This window comes from Carassius auratus, chromosome 3 (assembly GCF_003368295.1).
Source record: "Carassius auratus strain Wakin chromosome 3, ASM336829v1, whole genome shotgun sequence".
NCBI classification, from domain to species: domain Eukaryota; kingdom Metazoa; phylum Chordata; class Actinopteri; order Cypriniformes; family Cyprinidae; genus Carassius; species Carassius auratus.
This window is the reverse complement of record NC_039245.1, coordinates 6,401,903-6,422,760: the sequence shown is the minus strand read 5'-3', so window position 1 is coordinate 6,422,760 and position 20,858 is coordinate 6,401,903. Positions and strand designations below refer to the sequence as shown.

The following is a 20,858-nucleotide window of genomic DNA, read 5'->3' as shown; positions in this document are numbered from 1 at the left end:
TTCTTAAATTTTTATAAACTTGAAAGAAACAAAATACAAGAGCAATCAAATTGTTTCTTTCTTTTATTAAAGTAAAACTTAAAAACAAACAAACATCACAATAACATTTACAATAAAGGAAAAAAAAGGAAAAAAGAATAGAGCTGTTTTTCTGAGAAGTCTTGCATGTCCTTAAAGGGATCGTTCATTTCACCTGAAAGCATAATTTGATACCAATAAGAGCCAGAAAATCTACTTCTGTTTAACTTGCATATATTAAATATTTTTCAAACTTATATATATATATAAATTTGAAAGGACAACATTTTTTTTTTTTTTTGCATCAAATAAAATGCTCCTATCTAGTCTCATGATTATGCTAAATTAAAAATTAACTAGAAAAAACTATGTTGTATACCTTAACAAAAGTAGCCCCTATGCTGTAGCACAAGGTGATGAGGAACAGGAAAACAAAGGATACAGCAGTGTTTGCAATGCCACTATCATCTGTATCAGTGGCGTCATACAGGGAATGATCTATCCACACAATCACAGCTGTGGGAATAGATGATAACACATTAGCATGACCTACAGGACAACATCGCCACTCTCCAGCACAAACATTAGGAAAACAGTCTAGGATGTTCTCTTATTAATCAATTAGAATATTGTGACAGAGAAAGAACCTTGAATGAATTATATTGTATTTGAAATTTGAGGATTTTCATCTGCCATTTTTCAGTTTATTATCTTGTTAATTATGTAGCATGTTCAATAAATAATTCAAACCCAATGGAAATCTGATTAAGGAAAGGTGACCCTGACAAGCTCAAATAAGTCAGTTGAATGTGTCTTGGCATGCTGCAGAAGAACTGATGTGGCTATAAACTATCAATCTCTAATAATTGAACTAATTTCTTTATCTGCATTATCTCTTTGGGCGAAATACAATATATACACACACACATTTAGGCGTAATGGTTTTTATACTGTACAAACTGTATATTCTATAGCCCTACACCAACCATTCGCCTAACCCTCACAAGAGCACACACACACAACACATACACTGACAAACATTTCCTCCCATCATTATGCATATTATGTGCCAACTAATGGTATAATTTTAATGACATTTTGTCTTTTTTTCTGCAAATTTATACATTAAATTGTATATATTTTTTTAAATATGTTTTATGTTTTTATAGGTATTTCTTAAATAATTTCAAAATTAGATAAACAAATTATATAAATATATGTATTAATTTATTATTACACTAATATATCATTTTGGTTCTCAATTTCTGTGGAGTGATGTTATTTTTTGATGTCTTTGATCTTTCATGCTCACATATGCTGTGTCAAAGAAATATGAAACTGGTATAATAACATAAATTAAATGCACAGGAATTATGCTTGGTTTCTTTTTTATTAGTCTTTTCCTAAATGTAATATGCATGAAAGCAAGGAGCAACAAACATTAAAGACCAACACAATTACAAACATGGACATGTAACTCAAGAACAGGAAGAAAAAAAGGAAAGAACACAAGATGAACATTTAACAAGCGTAACAGGAAGACACCACATACACAATGCTCTACTCCTTGCAAGATGCAGGGGTATTCATACTTAGATTAATGACACCTGCCTTATCAATATTATCATCAATAGATCTTGTCAGTACGCGCATTTTTTCATCAATGCTTTCATGGTACACGACACAACTGAACACTGTACCGCTCTTCCACTCTGAATAATTAACTGTTAGCTGACTGTAGATGGAGAAGTATTTATCATTCTGAACAGGCAGGCTAGTATTGTAACTGTACCCAAGAGTCACAGGTTCATCATCAGCAAGCCAAGACACAAACACCTCTTTGGGATAGAAGTTCTTCAAATAACATGTCAGGGTCATGTTGTCACCCTCTTTGTGCTCTGGGGGTGCTAACATGTAAACAGAGGGTCTCTTGGGTACTTTACCTAGTGAAACAAGATCAGAATTAAGACCAGAATGAGTCATGAGTCATTCTCTTATGATTATAATTTTTTTTATATATATTAACATCAATTGGAATGAAAAATAAAATCAAGAGACCTTGTAAAACTGCATGATGTTTTACAAAAAAATAAAACCCATACCATTTTCTCTGATGAACTTAGTTCGCTTGGGCTCTGCTAGTTCTTTGTGTTCAACTGTGCATGCAAATTCAGTGCCATTGCTCCATTCCTCATAGCCAATCAGGGCGTCAAGTTCCACAACTTTTAAGTTTTCCGTTACTGTTGCTTCAGCGATGATATTATTATTCGCTTCTATTGTTATTTTGGTGAAACCTGGATTGTCTGCTGAAGCTTTGCACTTCAGCACTCCTTGTCTATTTTTCAGCATGTCTTCAAGGGAGGGAGGCACTATATCAACAGCAATATCGGTGCAGTCTTGAATAGGAGCTGGGGACAAAAAGCAGACAGGTTTGGGGAGACGTAAACATAATATTTATATTTAAAAAAATGTACGAAACTATTTTCAAAACAAACACATTCTCGATAGAAAACATACCTGCATATTGTGCCTCAATATCTTCACTTCCTGCCTTGTGCACAAACTCACACTTAATTTTGCTGTTTGGCTGCCATTTGTTGGCACTGATTTGCAAAATGCTTATGGCACTGTATTCGGTTATTGAGCCTTTCTTCTCACTTTTTTCATATTTGTCTATTTCATCTGTCACCTCCTGACCATCCTGAAACCACTTAAACGCATATGTTTTAGGTGAAAACCGCTGGGCTAAACACATGAAGGTTGCAGTTCCATTGTCTAAATCCGGTTTTGTAGGTACTGTTAAGTACACATCTGCACGCTGATCTGGTGGTGGGGCTGGCAACATTCAGGAGAAAGCAGAGAGGACATGAAAAGCTAAATAAAATAGTGCAACATGACTTTTTAAACAAGCGAATAAGATGCGCTTGTAGTTGAGTTTGAAAGTCAATGTTAAATGCTATATATATATATATATATATATATATATATATATATATATATATATATATATATATATATATCTATACACACACACACAACATTTTATTTTTTTTATATTTATATTTTGGTTTATACAGTGGGGGAAAAATCTCATATGTCATTGCATTCCCTGACACAGACTCAGAAATGAAGTATTTCTGAAAGCCTCAGGGTACTCAATTAATTCAAGAAATCATGTAGCCTTTTCTGTTCTAGTGTTTTTTGGACTCTTTATATTTGTAGCCTTGGTGTTCTCAGCTGGTGTAAACATTGACTGACATTGGACTTTGATAAAGAACAACCACATGACATTCACCAATATATAACAGGAAGTTGAGAGGTTAAATAAACCAAAGAGTGTGCTAAAATTCCCATTCAAACATGAATCTCCACAAAGAAACCACAGCATAATCTTAATCCAACAGCAAAGAGAAAACAGAGACACATGAGGTAGCTAATGTAAAATGTTAGACATTTTAGAAATGTAACTCACGTGATGGAGCAAGAGGAGTTTCTTTAGTGACTCCAAAACTTGAAGCTTCGCATGTGTAAGGATTTTTAGGATCCCAATCACTTTTCCTCACGCGCAGATGGCTGATTTGGGTATAATCTCCATCGGGTCCAAACGCCGGATACTGCACAAAACCACTCAACTCTTTTTTAGCAGAATCCTTCCATTTGAATGTAAGCGAGTCTGCAGGTGAGAAACCTCTTGCCAAGCAGCCGATAGTGAGGAACCCATCAGAATCAGAAGTACACTGAGACAAGCCGAAGATTGACTTTGGTGCAGATGGTTGAGCTGTAGAGACATCGCATCTTTCTCAGAAAAAAAATACAACCTATATATAACGTAGCCAAGACATACCGGTATGCAACACTATTAGGCCTATTAGATAGCAAGGCTACATCTTGAATGACTGAATTCATGAATTCATGAATAAATTAAAATATGGAAATTATCAAATCAATATCAGATGACTAAATAAAATAAAACAAAATGATTGAGTGAAACTGGTATACTTTGCATTGAAGTTCTGTTAACTTTGCAGTAGCCTAATGATCAATGCTGCACACAATTACTTAACAAATATGTACATAGATATTAAATATTGATTTGAAATTGTGCTGACCAGAAAGACAGAACACTAGCACAGCTATTTTGAAACAGGTTTCCCGGATGATAACACACAAAATCTTGTGAATTGGGTGAAATATTTATTTATCTTGGATGCTATAATAAATAAAGTGTTATATATCTAAACTAATTTATAACTGGATTTTTTGACTGCATAATTACTTTTCAGTTTGTTTTAAATTAATCGGTTCATGAAATGTCTAAGTTAAAGCAAATAAACAAAATAGAATGAAAACAATCCAAACCTTCTGAAATTTTTAAATAAGCGGACTATATAGCAGTTTGTGACCTTGGAATCATGCGAAAACGTTATAATTAAATCTATTTGTAATTGCAAATATTTATTAAATAAAGATATACAGCGTTGTTTTATTCATTTATTTGTTTAAAACATCTTAATTATTTCTTAACAGGGTATGTAATCTGTCATTTTAAATTATAACACGTAATGGCTGAATCAGTTTAGAAAGTTTAAACGCACGAGACACATTGCAGTTTTTTTGTCTTATTTATACTGTATACTTTGGCTTTTCAGCGTCTATTTGCGCATATTAAACCAACACATGCAAGAAAAATGAAGGCTGAAAGGAGTCGTTTAACAGTAACTACTGTTATTGATTTTCTTTACCAGCTATACAACGAAACAATATTATAAAAGTATGTATAGCTACATTTTATGAGAAATGAAATAACCATTCATCTGACAACAATTAATAGGAAACTCTCAATATATAATAAAACTGCAAACAATAACACACATATTGACATTTTGTCTTATTTTGCTACGATTGAACTGATCTTGCAACTAATAATAAAATCTTACCGTTTGTTACGATGACTTTAGTGCCGCTTCCCCAGTAGTCGAAAGCCCAGTTACACAATATTATTAACACCGCAGTATAAAAATGCAACGCTCAGTTTTCCCCAATAGTCAAAAGCATCGTCACACTGACAGTTTTACGCATGGATATTGTACAAAATGAGCCTATGCATGACAAGTCACTTTCATTTATTATCCCAACCCACAAATTCGACTATGTAGCCTATCTTTTTGATGAGGTTTATTCTTGCAAAACGGAAAAGCGGTCTGTAGGCTAAGTTTAGTTTTACTTTTATGTTTAAAACATAGCTAATGCCAACGTTTTATGGAAAACATGAATTTGACTTCTTACATTATATATACATTTAGTGGACTAAATAGTGTGTTAATAAACCTGCATTTTGTTGTTTGGCTCGTAAACCTAAACAAAAATCTACTTACCTGATGTTACAGTCACTGTTGTTCCCTTTCCCCAGTAGTCAAAGGCACCGTCACAACGGGAAGGTTCACGATGAGAGCCATACCATAACCCTAATACTTTAATAACTTTGAAGACATTTTATTGCGCGCTTTCTTTAATCTGAGCTTTTTACTCGGCACTGTTTACGGTTACCGACGCTCCCTTTTTTCACTGTTATCCTTTTTTTTTCTTTTTTTTTTTTTAGGCTACGTCTGGATGTTATTTTGTGATAAGACTATTTACCTACATCTTTAAAGTGCATAAAAATGGATTAACAGAAAATATCAACTATATCTTACCTGAGGAAACGGTGACTTTGGTTCCTGCCCCCCAGTAGTCGAAATAGTTTGACACAGTGACTGGTGCCTTTGAGTTGCTAAACAAAAAACCACAAGAAACAGCAAAAACTCAAACCACTCATTTGTTATTATAATTTTTTAAACGGATTCAATGAAAAAGTCTCATGTGGATCAGAAATATGATTTGATACAGTACTAATTTTTTTATATTATCCAAAACATTGGATAATATAAGACACACATATTTAAAAGAAAAAAAATAGGCTATAGTAATAACATTAATTAACCAAAGCATTTTTTCATTCATCCATCCATCCATCCAAACAACAATTAGGCTACGTATTGTCTTCAAAATATAAAATCGTTTATATCGAAACGGACTAAAACTAGGTTGTAAACATTATTTTTACTTTCAGCGATTTACTTTTCATCTTTCTTTGCAGAGATATCTCTTTGCAGTCCTCAGCAGTCATTCATGTTATTGTAACGCTGGGAACAAGGAATGCAGGTGAATATAAAAGCAAGGGGTTTACTGAAACACAGAGGAACACAAAGACCACGGAGACAAACAAAAATGAACTGCAAACATTGCCTGAAAAAATACAAGTGAAAAACAAAGGGCTATTTATATATAACATGCAACATAGTGAGACTGATTAATCACTGACAACTAATAAGTGTTGCCGTGAAAACAATCAAGGCATACAGCAGCCAGGGGCCTAACACACACAGCGACACATAGCCCCCCACTTAAGGAGTGGATTGCATATGCTCCCAAAAAGAAAAAAAAATAAGAAAAAAGAAAATACTTATATTACATCAAACGTTCCGAAGGATGCTGGAGCAAAGGTGGAACAGGGGGAGGGATGGTAGGCCAGGCTTATGGAGTGTAAGAAAGCCTGCAGTCTGTGGTGGATCAATAGAGCAGTGCAGAGCAGGCAGTGTGGGAGGCTAAGGTGAAGCCGGCAGAGTTTAAGACAACCAGGACAGAGCACTCAGGGCAAAAATATATACATGCCTGAAGGAAGTAGTTCTACATACAAAAAGTTTTTTAAGACCCCCTGTGGTTGTTTCTTATTTATAAACATACATTGGCCATCCAACTTCTGTATAATTTCATTCAAGTATATTTGTATAGTGCTTTTTACAAATACAAATCGTTGCAAAGCAACTTTACAGAAAATCAAGTTTCTACAATATTTAGTAGAAGTGAAAAAATGAGTTTGAAAAAATGAGTTTTGAGTCATTTCGTTCATTTTAGCAAAATGTAATTAAAATGTTACTTGTTACTTCCCCAACACATCTAGTATAGACTATTGCGCATATTGCGCATACGCGACTGAACGAATCACTCACCTAGATGACTCCCCTAGACCTTCTTCCCTAGTCACATTAAAGATTCATTCAAAATGAACAAATCGTTCAAGAACGACACATAACTAACCACCACAGGGTGTCCGGTAAAATACGTGGTCAAAGATGGATAATCTGAGAGTAACCCGTTTATTTGTCACCACAACAACTCAGTGATTAATAAAGGTTCCTCTTCAGGAATGGGAGCTGCGTCAAGCGCTTTGGGAAACGCCTTTGGCAAGATCAACTCTGAATTCATGTGTAATCTGTGTATTACGGCAATGTCACGGGGCTCGATGAGCGAGGGTACAGAGCAATGCCCCGGGTTGAGCAGACGCTTGCGAGCTATCTGTCACCCAGTTCGGCATCGTCTCTGAAGGCTCCGGCCTTGCCCACGAAACCGTTAAAAACAACATCTATGTTAATGGGCAAGGGCAATGTGGCAGCAGGTCAGGCGGGGGTGTGCCTTCACACTATGGCCATCCTCCAAGCATATCAAGCTGACCAGCTGAGAGATTTAGATGAGGTAGAGGGGATCAAGTCCGACGATATCACAGAGATTAGCCGGACCGCTGATCTCTCCCTCCGCACCACCAAAGGGACCGCAAGCGTGATTGGGCGGTCTATGGCAGCCTTGTTGGCAGCAGAGAGGCATTTATGGCTGACCCTGTCACAGATAAGAGAGCATAATAGGGTCTGCCTCCTGGACACCCCGCTTCAAGCCTCGGGCCTGTTCGGCGACACAGTCTATACTGTCGTCAATAGGTTCCAGGAGGCACGCAAACAGGCGGCAGCGTTCCAGAGTTTACTCCCTCGTCACTCTCGTGGGTTATCTGGGCGGGAGATACCCACGCCACAGGCAAGCTCCTCATACTGCGAAGTTCAAAAGCTCTGAGATGGGGACTTCCAAAGCTAAATCAATGCAATTATCGAAGCTGGGAAGTCCTCGACAAAGAGGTCCTGACGCCAGAGGTGCAGTGACCCTGAGGGTAGCCCTCACTGGAGTAGAGCGGTGTCCACCTCATTATATGGGGCCCATCTCACCCCAGTGTCCTCTAGATGCCGGTATGCCAACCCTGCCAGTGCTTCAGGGTGCAGCAGTCTCCCACGAGCATCACTCCCAGTTATGTCCGCCCGTGAGCGTAGCGGAGCTGGGAAGCTCGCCACCCTTTCAGGGGCCTCTTACACCAGAGATCAGTCTTGAGAGACTGATTCCCTTAGTACATCATTTAGCAGCATGGAAATTACTGCCAAATGTATCTCAATGGGTCCTGTACACAGTAGAAAGAGGCTATTGTATTCAGTTTGGCCATCCACCGCCGATGTTCAATGGGGTTACACCGACAGTTGTGGGCCCCCCAGCAGGCTCTGGTGATGGAACAAGAAGTGAATACCCTATTAAGGAAGGCGGCCATTGAGGTGGTCCCTCTTCTAGACAGGGTGTCCGGGTTTTACAGCTGGTATTTCATAGTTCCAAAAGAGGGATGGGGGGTTGCGTCCAATCTTAGACTTACATCAATTAAACCTCTCAGTAATGTCACTGAAGTTCAAAATGCTCACTGTCAAACAGGTTGTGGCTCAAATCAGATCCGAGGACTGGTTTGTCACAATAGATCTCAAAGATGCATACTTCAACATATCCATCCTTCCGCAACACAGGAAGTTTCTGAGGTTCACTTTCGGGGGCAAAGCCTATTAATATCGAGTACTTCCCTTCGGCCTTGCACTCTCACCCCGCATGTTCACGAAATGTGTAGATGCGGCTCTGGTACCACTCCATATGCAGGGCATCCGCATTCTGACCTATATCGATGGTTGGTTGATTTTAGCTCAATCAGAGCAGATGGCGGTTCGACATCGAGATGTTGTTCTCGCCCATATGGGGGAGCTGGGTTTGAGACTGAATGCCAAGAAGAGTGTACTTTCTCCAGTTCAGAGAACCATCTATCTAGGCTTAGTGTGGGATTCGACCATGATGCAGGTACGTATGTCTCCTGCTCGGATTGAGTCAATCCTTTCCTTAGTCAAGAGAGTCAGAGAAGGACAGTCACTCACTGTCAAGCAGTTTCAGAGACTGTTAGGGCTCATGGAAGCTGCGTCCAATGTGATACCTTTTGGCCTCCTGCACATGAGACCCCTGCAGTGGAGGCTCAAGATCAAGGGGTTTTCACTGAGGGGAAATCCATTACGAACTATCAAGGTCACGCGGAAATGCCTTCATGCCTTAGACATATGGAAGAAACCTTGGTTCTTGAATCAGGGCCCGGTGTTGGGAGCTCTTGGTCGCCGTGTAACGCTATGGCAGATATTTGGCAAAGCTCAGGTGGACCTCTTCACGACTCAAGAGACATCACAATGTCCCCTCTGGTTCTCTCTAGTTCACCCAGCTCCACTGGGATTAGATGCCATGTCACAGACCTGGCCGAGGCTTCGTCTGTACGCCTTTCCCCCCATTGCTCTGCTCCCGGGAGTTCTGGCGAGAGTACGCCAGGACGGGGTCTGTCTGTTGCTAGTAGCCCCGTTCTGGCCGGGCCGATTATGGTTTGCAGATCTGGTTTCTCTCCTCGACGGCTCTCCATGGGAGATTCCGATCAGGACAGATCTACTTTCTCAGGCGCAGGGCAAAATAATCCACCCTCGCCCGGAGCTGTGGAAGTTGTGGGTGTGGCCCCTGAGGGGGCACAGTTCATAGCTTCCGGTCTCTCAACTGAGGTTGTTGAGACCCTCCTCCAATCCAGAGCTCCCTCTACAAGGAAACTGTACACCCTAAGGTGGAAAGTCTTCACCTCATGGTGCAGAGACCGCCAGCTTGACCCTGTTAACTGCCCAGTTGGTACAGTTCTTGAGTTTCTCCAAGCTAGGCTCTCTGCGGAGTTAACTCACTCCACCTTAAAGGTGTACGTGGCGGCCATAGCTGCTTACCACGTCCCTTTCAATGGTCAGTCAGTGGGTAGACACCCCCTAGTTACACATTTCCTCCTTGGTGCACTGAGGCTGTGACCTCCAGTACGGTCCCGTATTCCCCCGTGGTTCGGTTGGTTCGGACCAAATGAACAGAACTAGAGATGTGAAAGCACCCTCAGTCTCAGTAAAATAGAGAAAGAGATTTGATCAGAAGATGTATTATTCTTAAAGCTATAATGGCCTTTTTAACAAGTAGCTAATAAGTGAAAAGAAAACACGTTAGCGGCATCATATGTCAATAGTCACAGCAATAGCACTCACAACAGACCAGGAACAAGGCACTTAAGCGGGGTGTGGACGAGCCTTAACTTTTATAAAGAATATCTCTTGGGGTTTCAGACTTTAGTCTTTGCAACTTTACAGATCTTCTTTATGCACCAAGAGCTTTTAATACTCCAAAAAGAAAGGAAAAATGTAAATCGTACATTTTACCAATTTAATTGGATTATATACAGAAGAGATAGGTGTTTAAATACAAGTGGGGTATTAATAATTGTATTTATGAGGTAACTTATAATGTTCTTCTAAAAATTTATGTTTTAATTAAAAAAAAAGTGAGATCTGTGTTTTAAGAAGAATTTAGAATTTTGTTGTATTTTTGATAATGATTCAATAGATTTTAATTATAAATTAAAGAAAAGTTTAAACTCTTGATAGCATGTTTTAAACTAATTAAATATGAAATGCTTGATGAAAAATATAATGCCATCCTTAAACACCAAATGTCAGAGAGCATCTAGAGAAGAAAAGCATAAGGTAATTTTAACAGATCATTCAGGAGCTCAGAGGTTTAATTCTGATAGTATCACCATGGAACACCTGCATATTTGGTTGGAAGCATCTATCTGATCTGTTAACATTATATTAGATAAACAGCCATTTCAGTTAAAATAAAGATAAAGCAACCTTATATCATAAATAGCACAATCTCATTCACTGCATCTAATCTTTGTGTTTTTGTTCATGATGTTTCTAATAGCTTTGAATGAAGTTCAGTATATGGTTAAGTTTTATGTGAAACTGTTGTAGGAAATATGATGTATTTGTCAGGTGACCCTTAACATTGTTGTACATTATTGTCATTTAATATCTATTATAATGCCCTTATTTATATTTGTGTGTGAGTGTTAGATAAAAACTGCTAAATGGCAACTGTTGAAGGCAGTTTGTGTCATAATGTATAGTGTAGTTTGGTCATGTAATAAATACTGTATTAAATATAATATTATTTCTCTGTATTAAGTCTGAAGAATTATGATAGAGATACATCTATTTGATTGCACATTATAGATTAACTAATCATTAATTTACAGATGCTTCTGACCTTTTTGTCATGGGCTGAAATACTGTGCACCAGTCATACACAGAGAGACAGTCCATCACAAAAACAAAGCCCCTGGTATCAGAACACACAAATGCATCTGACTTTAGTATCTGTGATCAATACATTTGCATACTGACTTCTCAATGAAAAAGTAGGTTTAAAAATGTTGGTATAATTTCAAAATTAAAACATAACAATAATAATAATAAACATAAACAATCGACTTACATACATTAATGAGATGAGAAGATAATTATATTGCGTAAAGTCTAAGTGAAATTCTGTATGGATACTCTCCAGCCTTTGTTGAAGAGGTCACAGAAATGTTATCAATGATTTCCTCAGAGATTGACTGGTTTGCAATTGCAGGGGATTTTAATATTCACATAGATTATGCAGAAAACGAAACTACAAAAGAAATGATAATGGTTCTAAACACATTTGACATGATTCAGCATGTGAATTGAACCACACACAAAAGTGGACACACTTTAGATTTAATCATCAGTAGGGGTCTAAACATTTCATCCATTGTTATTAAGGACGTAGCACTATCTGGTCACTTCTGTATTTTCTTTGATGTATTGATCTGTGCTACCACTGAATCTAGATCTGTCTCTGTCAGAAGGAGATGCATTAATGAGAACGAGTTGTTTATGGAGGTTATATCTTTAACACCAAGCATTTCCGCAGACTCTGTTGATATTCTCCTTGATTCCTTTAACTCAAAAGTCAAGAATGTTATTGATGATTGTGACGAGTGGGGCGGGGCCGAGGGACGGAACGAGGAGCGAGGCAGGTGTCGCTCATCTCCAATCACTCCACCAGCCTTGCTCCTCGTTGAAATGCTCTCAGACAGCAAATGCAATGATTTTGCTTCCTTCTTTTCTGAGAAGATGATCAATAGCAGGAAGGCGATTGGCACATCCTCAAGCAATGCAGAGGTCAGACAGATTTGGCCACAATATCAAAAAGATACTAGTATGCCTACTTTTGAAAATCAGCATTTTCTTCATTAACCTGTTGTCATAAGAAGTTGGTAGAATTGCTGCAGACCGGGAGGAGTGGATATATTTGTGTGTTCAGATTGTGATGAGAAATGCTTTGCATACTTGGGGTGCCATCTAGCTGAAATAGTAAGCGAAAGGTAAACCACCTGAAATCTCTAATTAAACTGCTAAATCTCAGAACGTGCTGTCTCCCTTGCTGTCCAGTCAGTTGCCACTGTATAAAAGAAAACTCCTTAAACTATTATAGTCAGGTTGATAAATGTAAAATTATGACTTTCTAATTTTCATTGGATAGTTCTAATGAATTTTTTTTATGCTTCTCTCCAATGAAAGCAGCAAAATTCAGTTTAATCAGACCATTTTTTAGAATGATTTCACATTTGCAAGCAAGTAAATATCTTACAATATGGTTTGTAGTTTATTTTTTTACATTATGAATACAAAGCTCCATATTTCCGCTCAGCCTGCTCCTTCATTAAATAATCAGTAAGTGAATTATATTCTGATGTTCTGCACTTGATTTAGTTTACATATGTATTTAAAACATGTTAAAACATGTCATATGTTATTTGTGTGGGAAAGAGGCCAATGACAGAGAATCCTCAAAGGGAACAGCTCTTCAATTCCCCAGGGGTATGAATGTTCTAGTCATGTCTGATTGACTTCACAAGCACCATACAGGTTTTAAAAGAGAGTTGCAGTCTTTTGTGTAACTGTGACTCTCCTGCACAGTAATAAACAGCTGTGTTTTCAGTTCTCAGGCATTTTATCTCCAAGTACAACATGTTTTTGCCGGTGTCTTTTGTGATGGAGAACCGGCCCTGTAGGGACGGAGCAAAAATAGTGCCAGTGCCAGTGTCAATACGGCCAATCCACTCTAGTCCTTTCCCTGGTTTCTGACTGATCCAGTGCATGTAAGAGCTGCCTACTGAGAATCCTGACCCAGTGCTGGACAGAGTCACTGATTCTCCAGGCTTTTTCACCACCGAATCTGAGGAGGTCAAAGACTGACCACTAACAGCTGAAAAACATGGAACAAAGAATGTTGGATGCTTTAGAACAATTCATCAATAATCCAGAACAAATGGGATTTTCTCACATGAAATAATCACCAGGAGTCCATACAGTAACATCTCCATTACCACAGTAAAACAGTGATAGGTTACACTGCACTTGTTTTAGTCACTGGACACACGCAATGACTGAAAGTTCAGCTTATATTAGTTTTGCAAGAGTCTGGGAGACTTTGACCCTTCCCACAAAATAATTTACATTTGAGCATTATTACAGTAAACAAAGAAAAAAAAAATCTTCATTTCTATTTTAGTAACTGACAAACGTTATATTACTTCATCTATGTTTACTTTTGTTTAGGGATGTGCAGAGGGGGTGCTTTGCGGGCTCAAGCCCCTGCCCTTTTTCCAAAAATACCCTAAAGTTCCCCACTCTCATCAGTTATTAACAATGATATTTTGATCAATAAAGCAAACTGCATTTGAATAATAATTATGACAATATGTACTGTAGCAACAATGAGTTTTACAGAATAATTAACTCAAATGATATATAGGGAATTTATATAATTAATCAGGAATATGATTAATTTATATCTCAGATGACAGTTACATTAAATTTGATTGATTATGAAAAATAGCTCAATTGCCTATACCAATAAATAATCACAGGGCACTGTAACTTACCCATTAATATGTCAATATTCCATTCTTCATACCAATTATTGTGATATCTCTTACTGTAAATTACTGCAAATCAAACAGTGGTATGTCCAGCAAACCACTGTTGACCTATCAATTTTCAATAAAGTTATCACGCCTTATAATTCAAGGAAAAGTATTCTCTGGCCATGAAAATATTATCCTATCCTTATGATAAATTTAGTTTCTAAATGTAAAGCTTGTAGCTATAGATCAGACATCTCAGTGATTCGTAATGTAAGTGGGGTGGAGTCCAAGCCAATCGTCAGTATATGGGTTTTTAATAATTTAACTAGTAATACATCAAACTACAAATCACACAGAGTAAATATGCGTACGACAATACAAACAGTAAGCTTTACAAGACATAACTGAATCCAAATAAAAGAGAGAGAGAGAGAGAGAGAGAGAGAGAGAAAATAGAATGAGATCACATAAGGAGCTCAGGTATGGAAATCATAGTCAGTAACTTTTGGAAGCCAACAACGATCCGATCATAGTAACAATTTAAAGCAGCATTTAAATCTCCATAGAGAAAGTGATACTTGCAAAGTGTCCAATGTGAGCGTGGCGTGAGATCGGCGTCGAGCTTGTGAACTTTGCGCACTGTTCCTTTTGAAAACAGCGGGCGTGTGCCGGAGGCCATGTGACGCGCGTGCACGCTGCGCTGGATCTTGGCGTGAGCGTGGAGCACGTGGTCCTTTGTTCTGTCCTCGCGCGGTATTTGAAAGGTTCAACAAACAATGTTCCAGAATTCGTCTTCCTTGTGTGGAGAGGCGAATAGTCGAATAAACTTAGTAAAGAAAAGAAACAACAAAAACGAAAGCTTCCATAGGAGCCATTAAAATGGCTTTTTCTCTCAGCCTAAGGCCGCGCAGAAGCAACGTTGGTCGCGCAGAAGAGCAGCGTGTCCGAGAACGGAGAAGGAGAAGAAGAGCGAGGGCGGACCTTGTTCAGTCGTTCTTATGGCTTGAGATGGCCCCGCCTCTTTTCGCGTAAACAGCCAATGAAAGTCTGCGATCTGAAGCGGAGGGAAAAGTTCCTTTGTCTCTGTGGAGACAACCCCCCCTGGTGATCTAGGGCTTGTCCAATTTCCAGGGATTATTCTAGCAAATTTGTAATTCAGATTACATACATTTTTCATTACTTTGCTCTAGATAAATGGGTCTGTCAGAGCATGACGATTAGAACAATACTAAACATAATATATAAATGATCAAAACATGAAGTTACATTCAAATGCAGAATTACACATATTTAAAGATTTGATTAACACATGATAACACTGCAGATAGTCCCAATTTATATGGGAAATTTCTAATGAACCAAAAAGGGAATACGTAAAACATGTATAAAACATAAAAACAGAAAGTTAATGAATACATTCCATAGAATGCATTGTTCAAAAGAAGCCAGTGATTTGGCTTCTCTCCTGTCCTGTGTGGTCGTAAACTTTTACGACCTGCAAAAGTGGGGGTTACATACACATGACTATTTGAGAAAGTTAAAGTGAGGAGAGACATTTCCTAAAGTATAAGCTAGCAACTTATACTCTTCACATAACAAGAATTAACCATTTTATGCAATCCATAAACATATTTAAAATACATATTAATAAGTACTTACAAAAGTAAGGAACTTTACGAAAGGTTTCCTTTTGTGTATGTTGGAATGTGGTTGGTTTAGTGTCTCCTTTGAGGCACGCCCACGTGACTCTGGAATTTCTTGTAGTAAATAACTGTCACGTAAAGCAGGATGTGGCCGACTTCTGGGCGGCCAAAATGGTGAATTATGTAAACAACGAAGGTCCTTGTTTACTCACGTTCTGGTCTTTTGCTCCGAACGTGTTAAGAGTCAGGAATTCACTAGTATGGACAGATGACTGAAATACCATCAGCTCATTAGTGTTACAGTACGAAACAGTACAACTCGGAACATACTAGGGGTGTAACAGTTCAAGTTACTCATGGTTCTGTTTGTATCATGGTTTAAGAGTTACGGTTTCAGTACGATTATGTTACCCTTTTTTTTTTTTAAAGATGAAAGATGAATGAAACATTAGAAAAAGGTAATAACATGCATTACATTTTATTTTATTGTGTAAAAGATGTTCTGCTTTAAATGGGTGTTAGATCAGTTGGGGGAAAACACAATTTTTCCCCACCTTCTTCCATACCACTGTGGTGCCCTTGAGAAAGACCCTTAACTAGGTGTGTAACTGTGAGAAAGACCTTTGACTAGGAGTGAATCTGGGGTGTGCGATATACAGCATCGTCTGCGATAATATGGTAAGTGTTGTTGTAATGATGAGCAATCTGATGTTATCAAGTAGGCTATCACCAAATCATTCACAGAGTGCACACATGTTGATTTATTAGTCTGTTAAAATCGCAGGCATTCTAAATTTAAGACTGGTCCCTATGCAAACAATCTCTTTGAGATTAGTGTGTAGTGTTAGAGTTGTTATGATCAAAATATCGAGTTTGAGTCAAACAATACCAAATTATTTTCAGATTTATTTAGCAGATGCTTATGCATGGCAACTGTACAGATTATGTATTTTGCTCATTGATCAACCCTCCAGGCATTGGATTTATGATCATTATGATGTACCTTAATCATTCCAGACCTTTCCACTTATTTATTTGAGAAACTGTTTATGAGAAAGTATTTAAATGTTTCAAACAACACTCTAAAAAAATCTGCGGGAGCTTGCTATTGCTTCAGTGATAACATTCAATAGTTTTTGTTCTGTCCTGTAGTCTTTTGTGTGACTGTGAGTCTCGTGCACAGTAATAAACAGCTGTGTCTTCAGTCTTCAGGTCAATCACTTTTAAATACAGCATGTTTTTGCTGGTGTCTTTGGTGATGGATAACCTGCCCTTTAGAGACTGAGCATAATATACACTTGAGCCAGTATCTATACATCCAATCCACTCCAGTCCTTTCCCTGGTTGCTGGCGGATCCAGTGCATCCAGTGACTGCTCATTGAGATTCCAGACACAGTGCAGGACAGAATCACTGTTCTTCCAGGATTTTTCACAGCATACTCTGAGGAGGTCAAAGACTGACCACTAACAGCTGAAAAACATTGAAAAAACAACAACAACAAAAAATTATGTTTATGACTTAGAAGAATGAAATGACAATAATAATAGGGAGAAGTGAAATTATTCTCACTTGAAATAATCACTTGAAGAAAAACTCCAAACAATATCATTTCCATTATCAATCTTAAACTGTCAAATGAAGAAAATACAAAGACACTGCAGCTAGACACTGACTGAGGACTGACTTTATAACACAGTCCTTTGAGAGTCTGAGTGGCACTGATCCTTCCTACGAAATCATTTGCATGTTTAAAGACTTAAATGAATGTTTTTTTATAGTTGTAGTAGGAAGAACCTTTTTTTAAGTTTTAATTATTTTCTAGTTGAATGAACAACAACCACAGTGTCTCAAAAATTAGAAATCTATCTGTACTGTATATTGCTAACAGTTTGTGTTAGATGTTTATGGTTGTTGTTTCTGTGTTAGAGCCTGCCCTTGAATACCTGTATAGGTTTGTAATCAATATGAGTATGTCATGATCTATGGTGGTGATTGCAGCACTAAGATCAAGTAAAACTAGAAATGAGATGCAGCCTTAATCTGACGCAAGTAGCAGGTCATTTGCAATTTTAACATGTGCAGTTTCTGTGCTATGGTGGAATTCTTCATACAGATCTTTTTTTTGCAGGAAGGAGCACAATTGAGCAGAAACAACTTTTTCTAAAATTTTAGACATTAATGGAAGACTTGAAATGGGCCTGTAATTTGCCAATTATCTATTTTAGTTTCTTAATAAGAGGCTTAATAACCACCAGCTTGGTCTTTTTTCACTGTAGTTGTTCTGAGTTGTTGTAGAGCTGCTTCATCAGATGTCCGTTGAGCACAGTAATAAACAGCAGTGTCCTCTTCTCTCAGACTCTTGGCTTCAAGATACTGTGTACTTTGAGACACGTCCTCACTCATAGTGAATTGATTTTTTCATGGTGTCTGCATAAATAAAATAATCAGAGCAAGAACTTATGCCAGAGTTAACTCCCCCAATCCAGAGCTTTCCCTGGTGTCTCTCATATCCATTGCATCCAGTAGTCTGTCACTGTAAAACCTGATGTTTTAAAGGAGATTTTCACTGTTTCTCTAGGTCTCTTTATCGCAGCAGGTGACTGATCTAACCAGAATTCATTACCATTGATACCTGTGGAATAAAAACCAAACATATATATATATATATATATATATATATATATATATATATATATATATATATATCAAAGAGCTTTTATCAACTGAGCTTTGCATTAGTTCAGTCTGGCCACGTTAGTCACGCTTGCATCAGCCGACAGTCAGCTGTTCCTGACGTGTACCTTTCCAGTCTTGTCACATGTGATCTATTTAAATTCCCATTCTTCAGTGTTTCTTCCATCGCATCGCTGCTTGCAATTAAATGTCAGACGCGTCCGATTCGAGAACCGAGGAGCTGATGATACTGCGCATGTGTGATTCAGTGTGAAGCAGACCGACACACAGAGCGTCTGAACCGAACTGATTCTTTTGGTGATAGATTCTGAACTGATTCTGTGCTAATTTTATGAGCCCAGGTAAACCGAAGGCTTGAATCAAGGGCAATCATGGCCAATGACGCCATTATGTCTATGAACCGGCGAACCGTTTTCTTCAACCGGTTTTAAATTGAACTGTCCGAAAGAACTACTGATGATCCGAAAACCCTTGCAACCGGTTCTTGACTCGTGATCGAGTCATTATCTGGCTTGGCTCGGTGTTCATCTTCAGTTCTCTCTTCACAGCAGTTCAGTCAGTGTTTGTTTCAGTTTGTCTGAACTCAGAGGGAGTGTCAGCCACATTAAAAAAGTTAACAGCTTAAATCATTTGTGGATTAATGCGTACTGGAGACGCGAACCGTTTAAAATGATTCAGTTCGATTTGGTGAACTGGTTCAAAAAGATCCAGTTACATTGAATGATTCGTTCGCGAACCGGATATCACTACACTGCTTTGTTTTGAACTCTCTCACAACAGACACGGAAGAGAAGACAATGCTGAATAAAGTCGTAGTTTTTGCTATTTTTGGACCAACATGTATTTTCGATGCTTCAAAAAATTCTAACTGACCCTTGATGTGCCATATGATAATATAAATCCAAGTGATAGATTACTGCCATCTATTGGTGTTTAAGCAAGCAGCTCACGTCTAGACCTCCTGGACTCACATCACAGACAGAATAAGCACTTCAGTTCATTGACTGACACAGATCGGTTGAAACCCTCAATGCTGCTCAGACATTGCTGAAAACATCTATCCCACCTCTGAGACAACAGCAAAACAGGGTCAAAACAAGCTCGGTCACACCTTTACTGACCAACAGACTTTCTAACCTCATGGGAGTCATGCAAACTATATTGGATTTTATTGACATTCTATTTTAAACATAATTTACATTTATAGTGCTTATTTTAGCTAATTATTAAGTTTTGTATTAGGTAATTGTTGTTTTTTCAACTGATTAAAGGCATATTAGGTTTTTCTCATAAATATCATCAAATGAATTTAAGCTGTGAATGATGAGCATCAGTGAATATCAGTTGTGAAAACCTAAAAGGACAAAACATGATAAATACGGTAATGTTAATATGATGATGTTTTTGTACAGGGAAGCTGTTGCCATCTGTCACTGTGCACGTTTGGCACAATAATACACAGCTGTGTCTTCAGCTTGCATGTTCTTTCCTTGCAGTGTTACTGTGTCAATGGAAGTGTCTCTGGTGATGCTGAACCTGTTCTTCAGGGAATCCTTGTAGGCTAAGCTTCCATCAGTCCAGATCACTCCAATCCACTCCAGAGCTTTTCCTGCAGGCTGACGAACCCAGGCTGTAACATAGCTTGTAACTGAATAGGAGACTTTACAGTTGATAGTCAGAGTGGCATCAGGACGGACAGTCAGAGACTCAGGCTGAGTGAATTCATATGAATCAATACCTGTATCAGATCAAATAATACCTGTTAATAAGAAAGCATGATGTTTGAAAACTGTTGACAAGCTTCATAGCAACAAAATGATGTAGAAAACACAAAGTAGACTAAACTTACAGGATACCACTGCCAGAAGCAACACTAAAGATGAAGAGATCATGGTTTGTTTCACAGCACAGTTTGAATGAGCAGAAGTGATTCTTCACTCCCTCTAGTGATCAGATGAATGTATAAACTGACTCATGCCTGCTGTTTAAATATGAAATATAAGATTTACATAAACAGAGCTACTAATCAAATCTACAGGCTACAAAAATATTCATGTAAGGCTTAATATCTCTTATTAGAGACTTTGCCGTGTTTATATTTTTAGATATTTTTCTCTAGTGGACATGAATCGATTCTACATAATTTTCATAATTTTCAAGGCCTCTTAAAATTTAATAAAATATGATATGATTCATATGCACTTTCATTTTCCTATGTAAAAATTATTATTTTTATTATTATTTATTTATTTATTTTTACTTTTCATTCAAGATGTTTTAGAGCAGAACTGCTAGTGGTTTATCATTGTGTTCACTTTTGTGCAACATAAAACACTGTTGTGTCATTCATCATCATATCCTTATAGACTTATTTTGCTTCTGTATGAGTCTCTGGTAACTGAAAACTCTGTTTTATAGTTTGTGACTGTAAAGTGTGTAATGCTCTTACAAATCAGAAGACACATGTTGTGTTGA

The 20,858-nt window shown here is 37.8% G+C and overlaps 2 gene segments (V, D, J or C); both read right to left on the bottom strand.

Annotated features, from left to right (window-relative positions):
* Positions 1 to 1,389: 1,389 nt before the first annotated feature.
* LOC113045200 (Ig mu chain C region membrane-bound form-like) lies at positions 1,390 to 17,349 on the bottom strand. The segment is given in 8 exon segments: positions 1,390 to 1,961; positions 2,121 to 2,426; positions 2,536 to 2,853; positions 3,491 to 3,796; positions 5,394 to 5,442; positions 6,357 to 6,363; positions 16,853 to 17,159; positions 17,259 to 17,349. Coding segments are annotated over 8 exon segments (1,722 nt in total).
* A 1,991-nt stretch (positions 17,350 to 19,340) lies between these two features.
* On the bottom strand, positions 19,341 to 20,354 carry LOC113045190 (Ig heavy chain V region XIG14-like). The segment is given in 2 exon segments: positions 19,341 to 20,121; positions 20,233 to 20,354. Coding segments are annotated over 2 exon segments (351 nt in total).
* Positions 20,355 to 20,858: the final 504 nt, after the last annotated feature.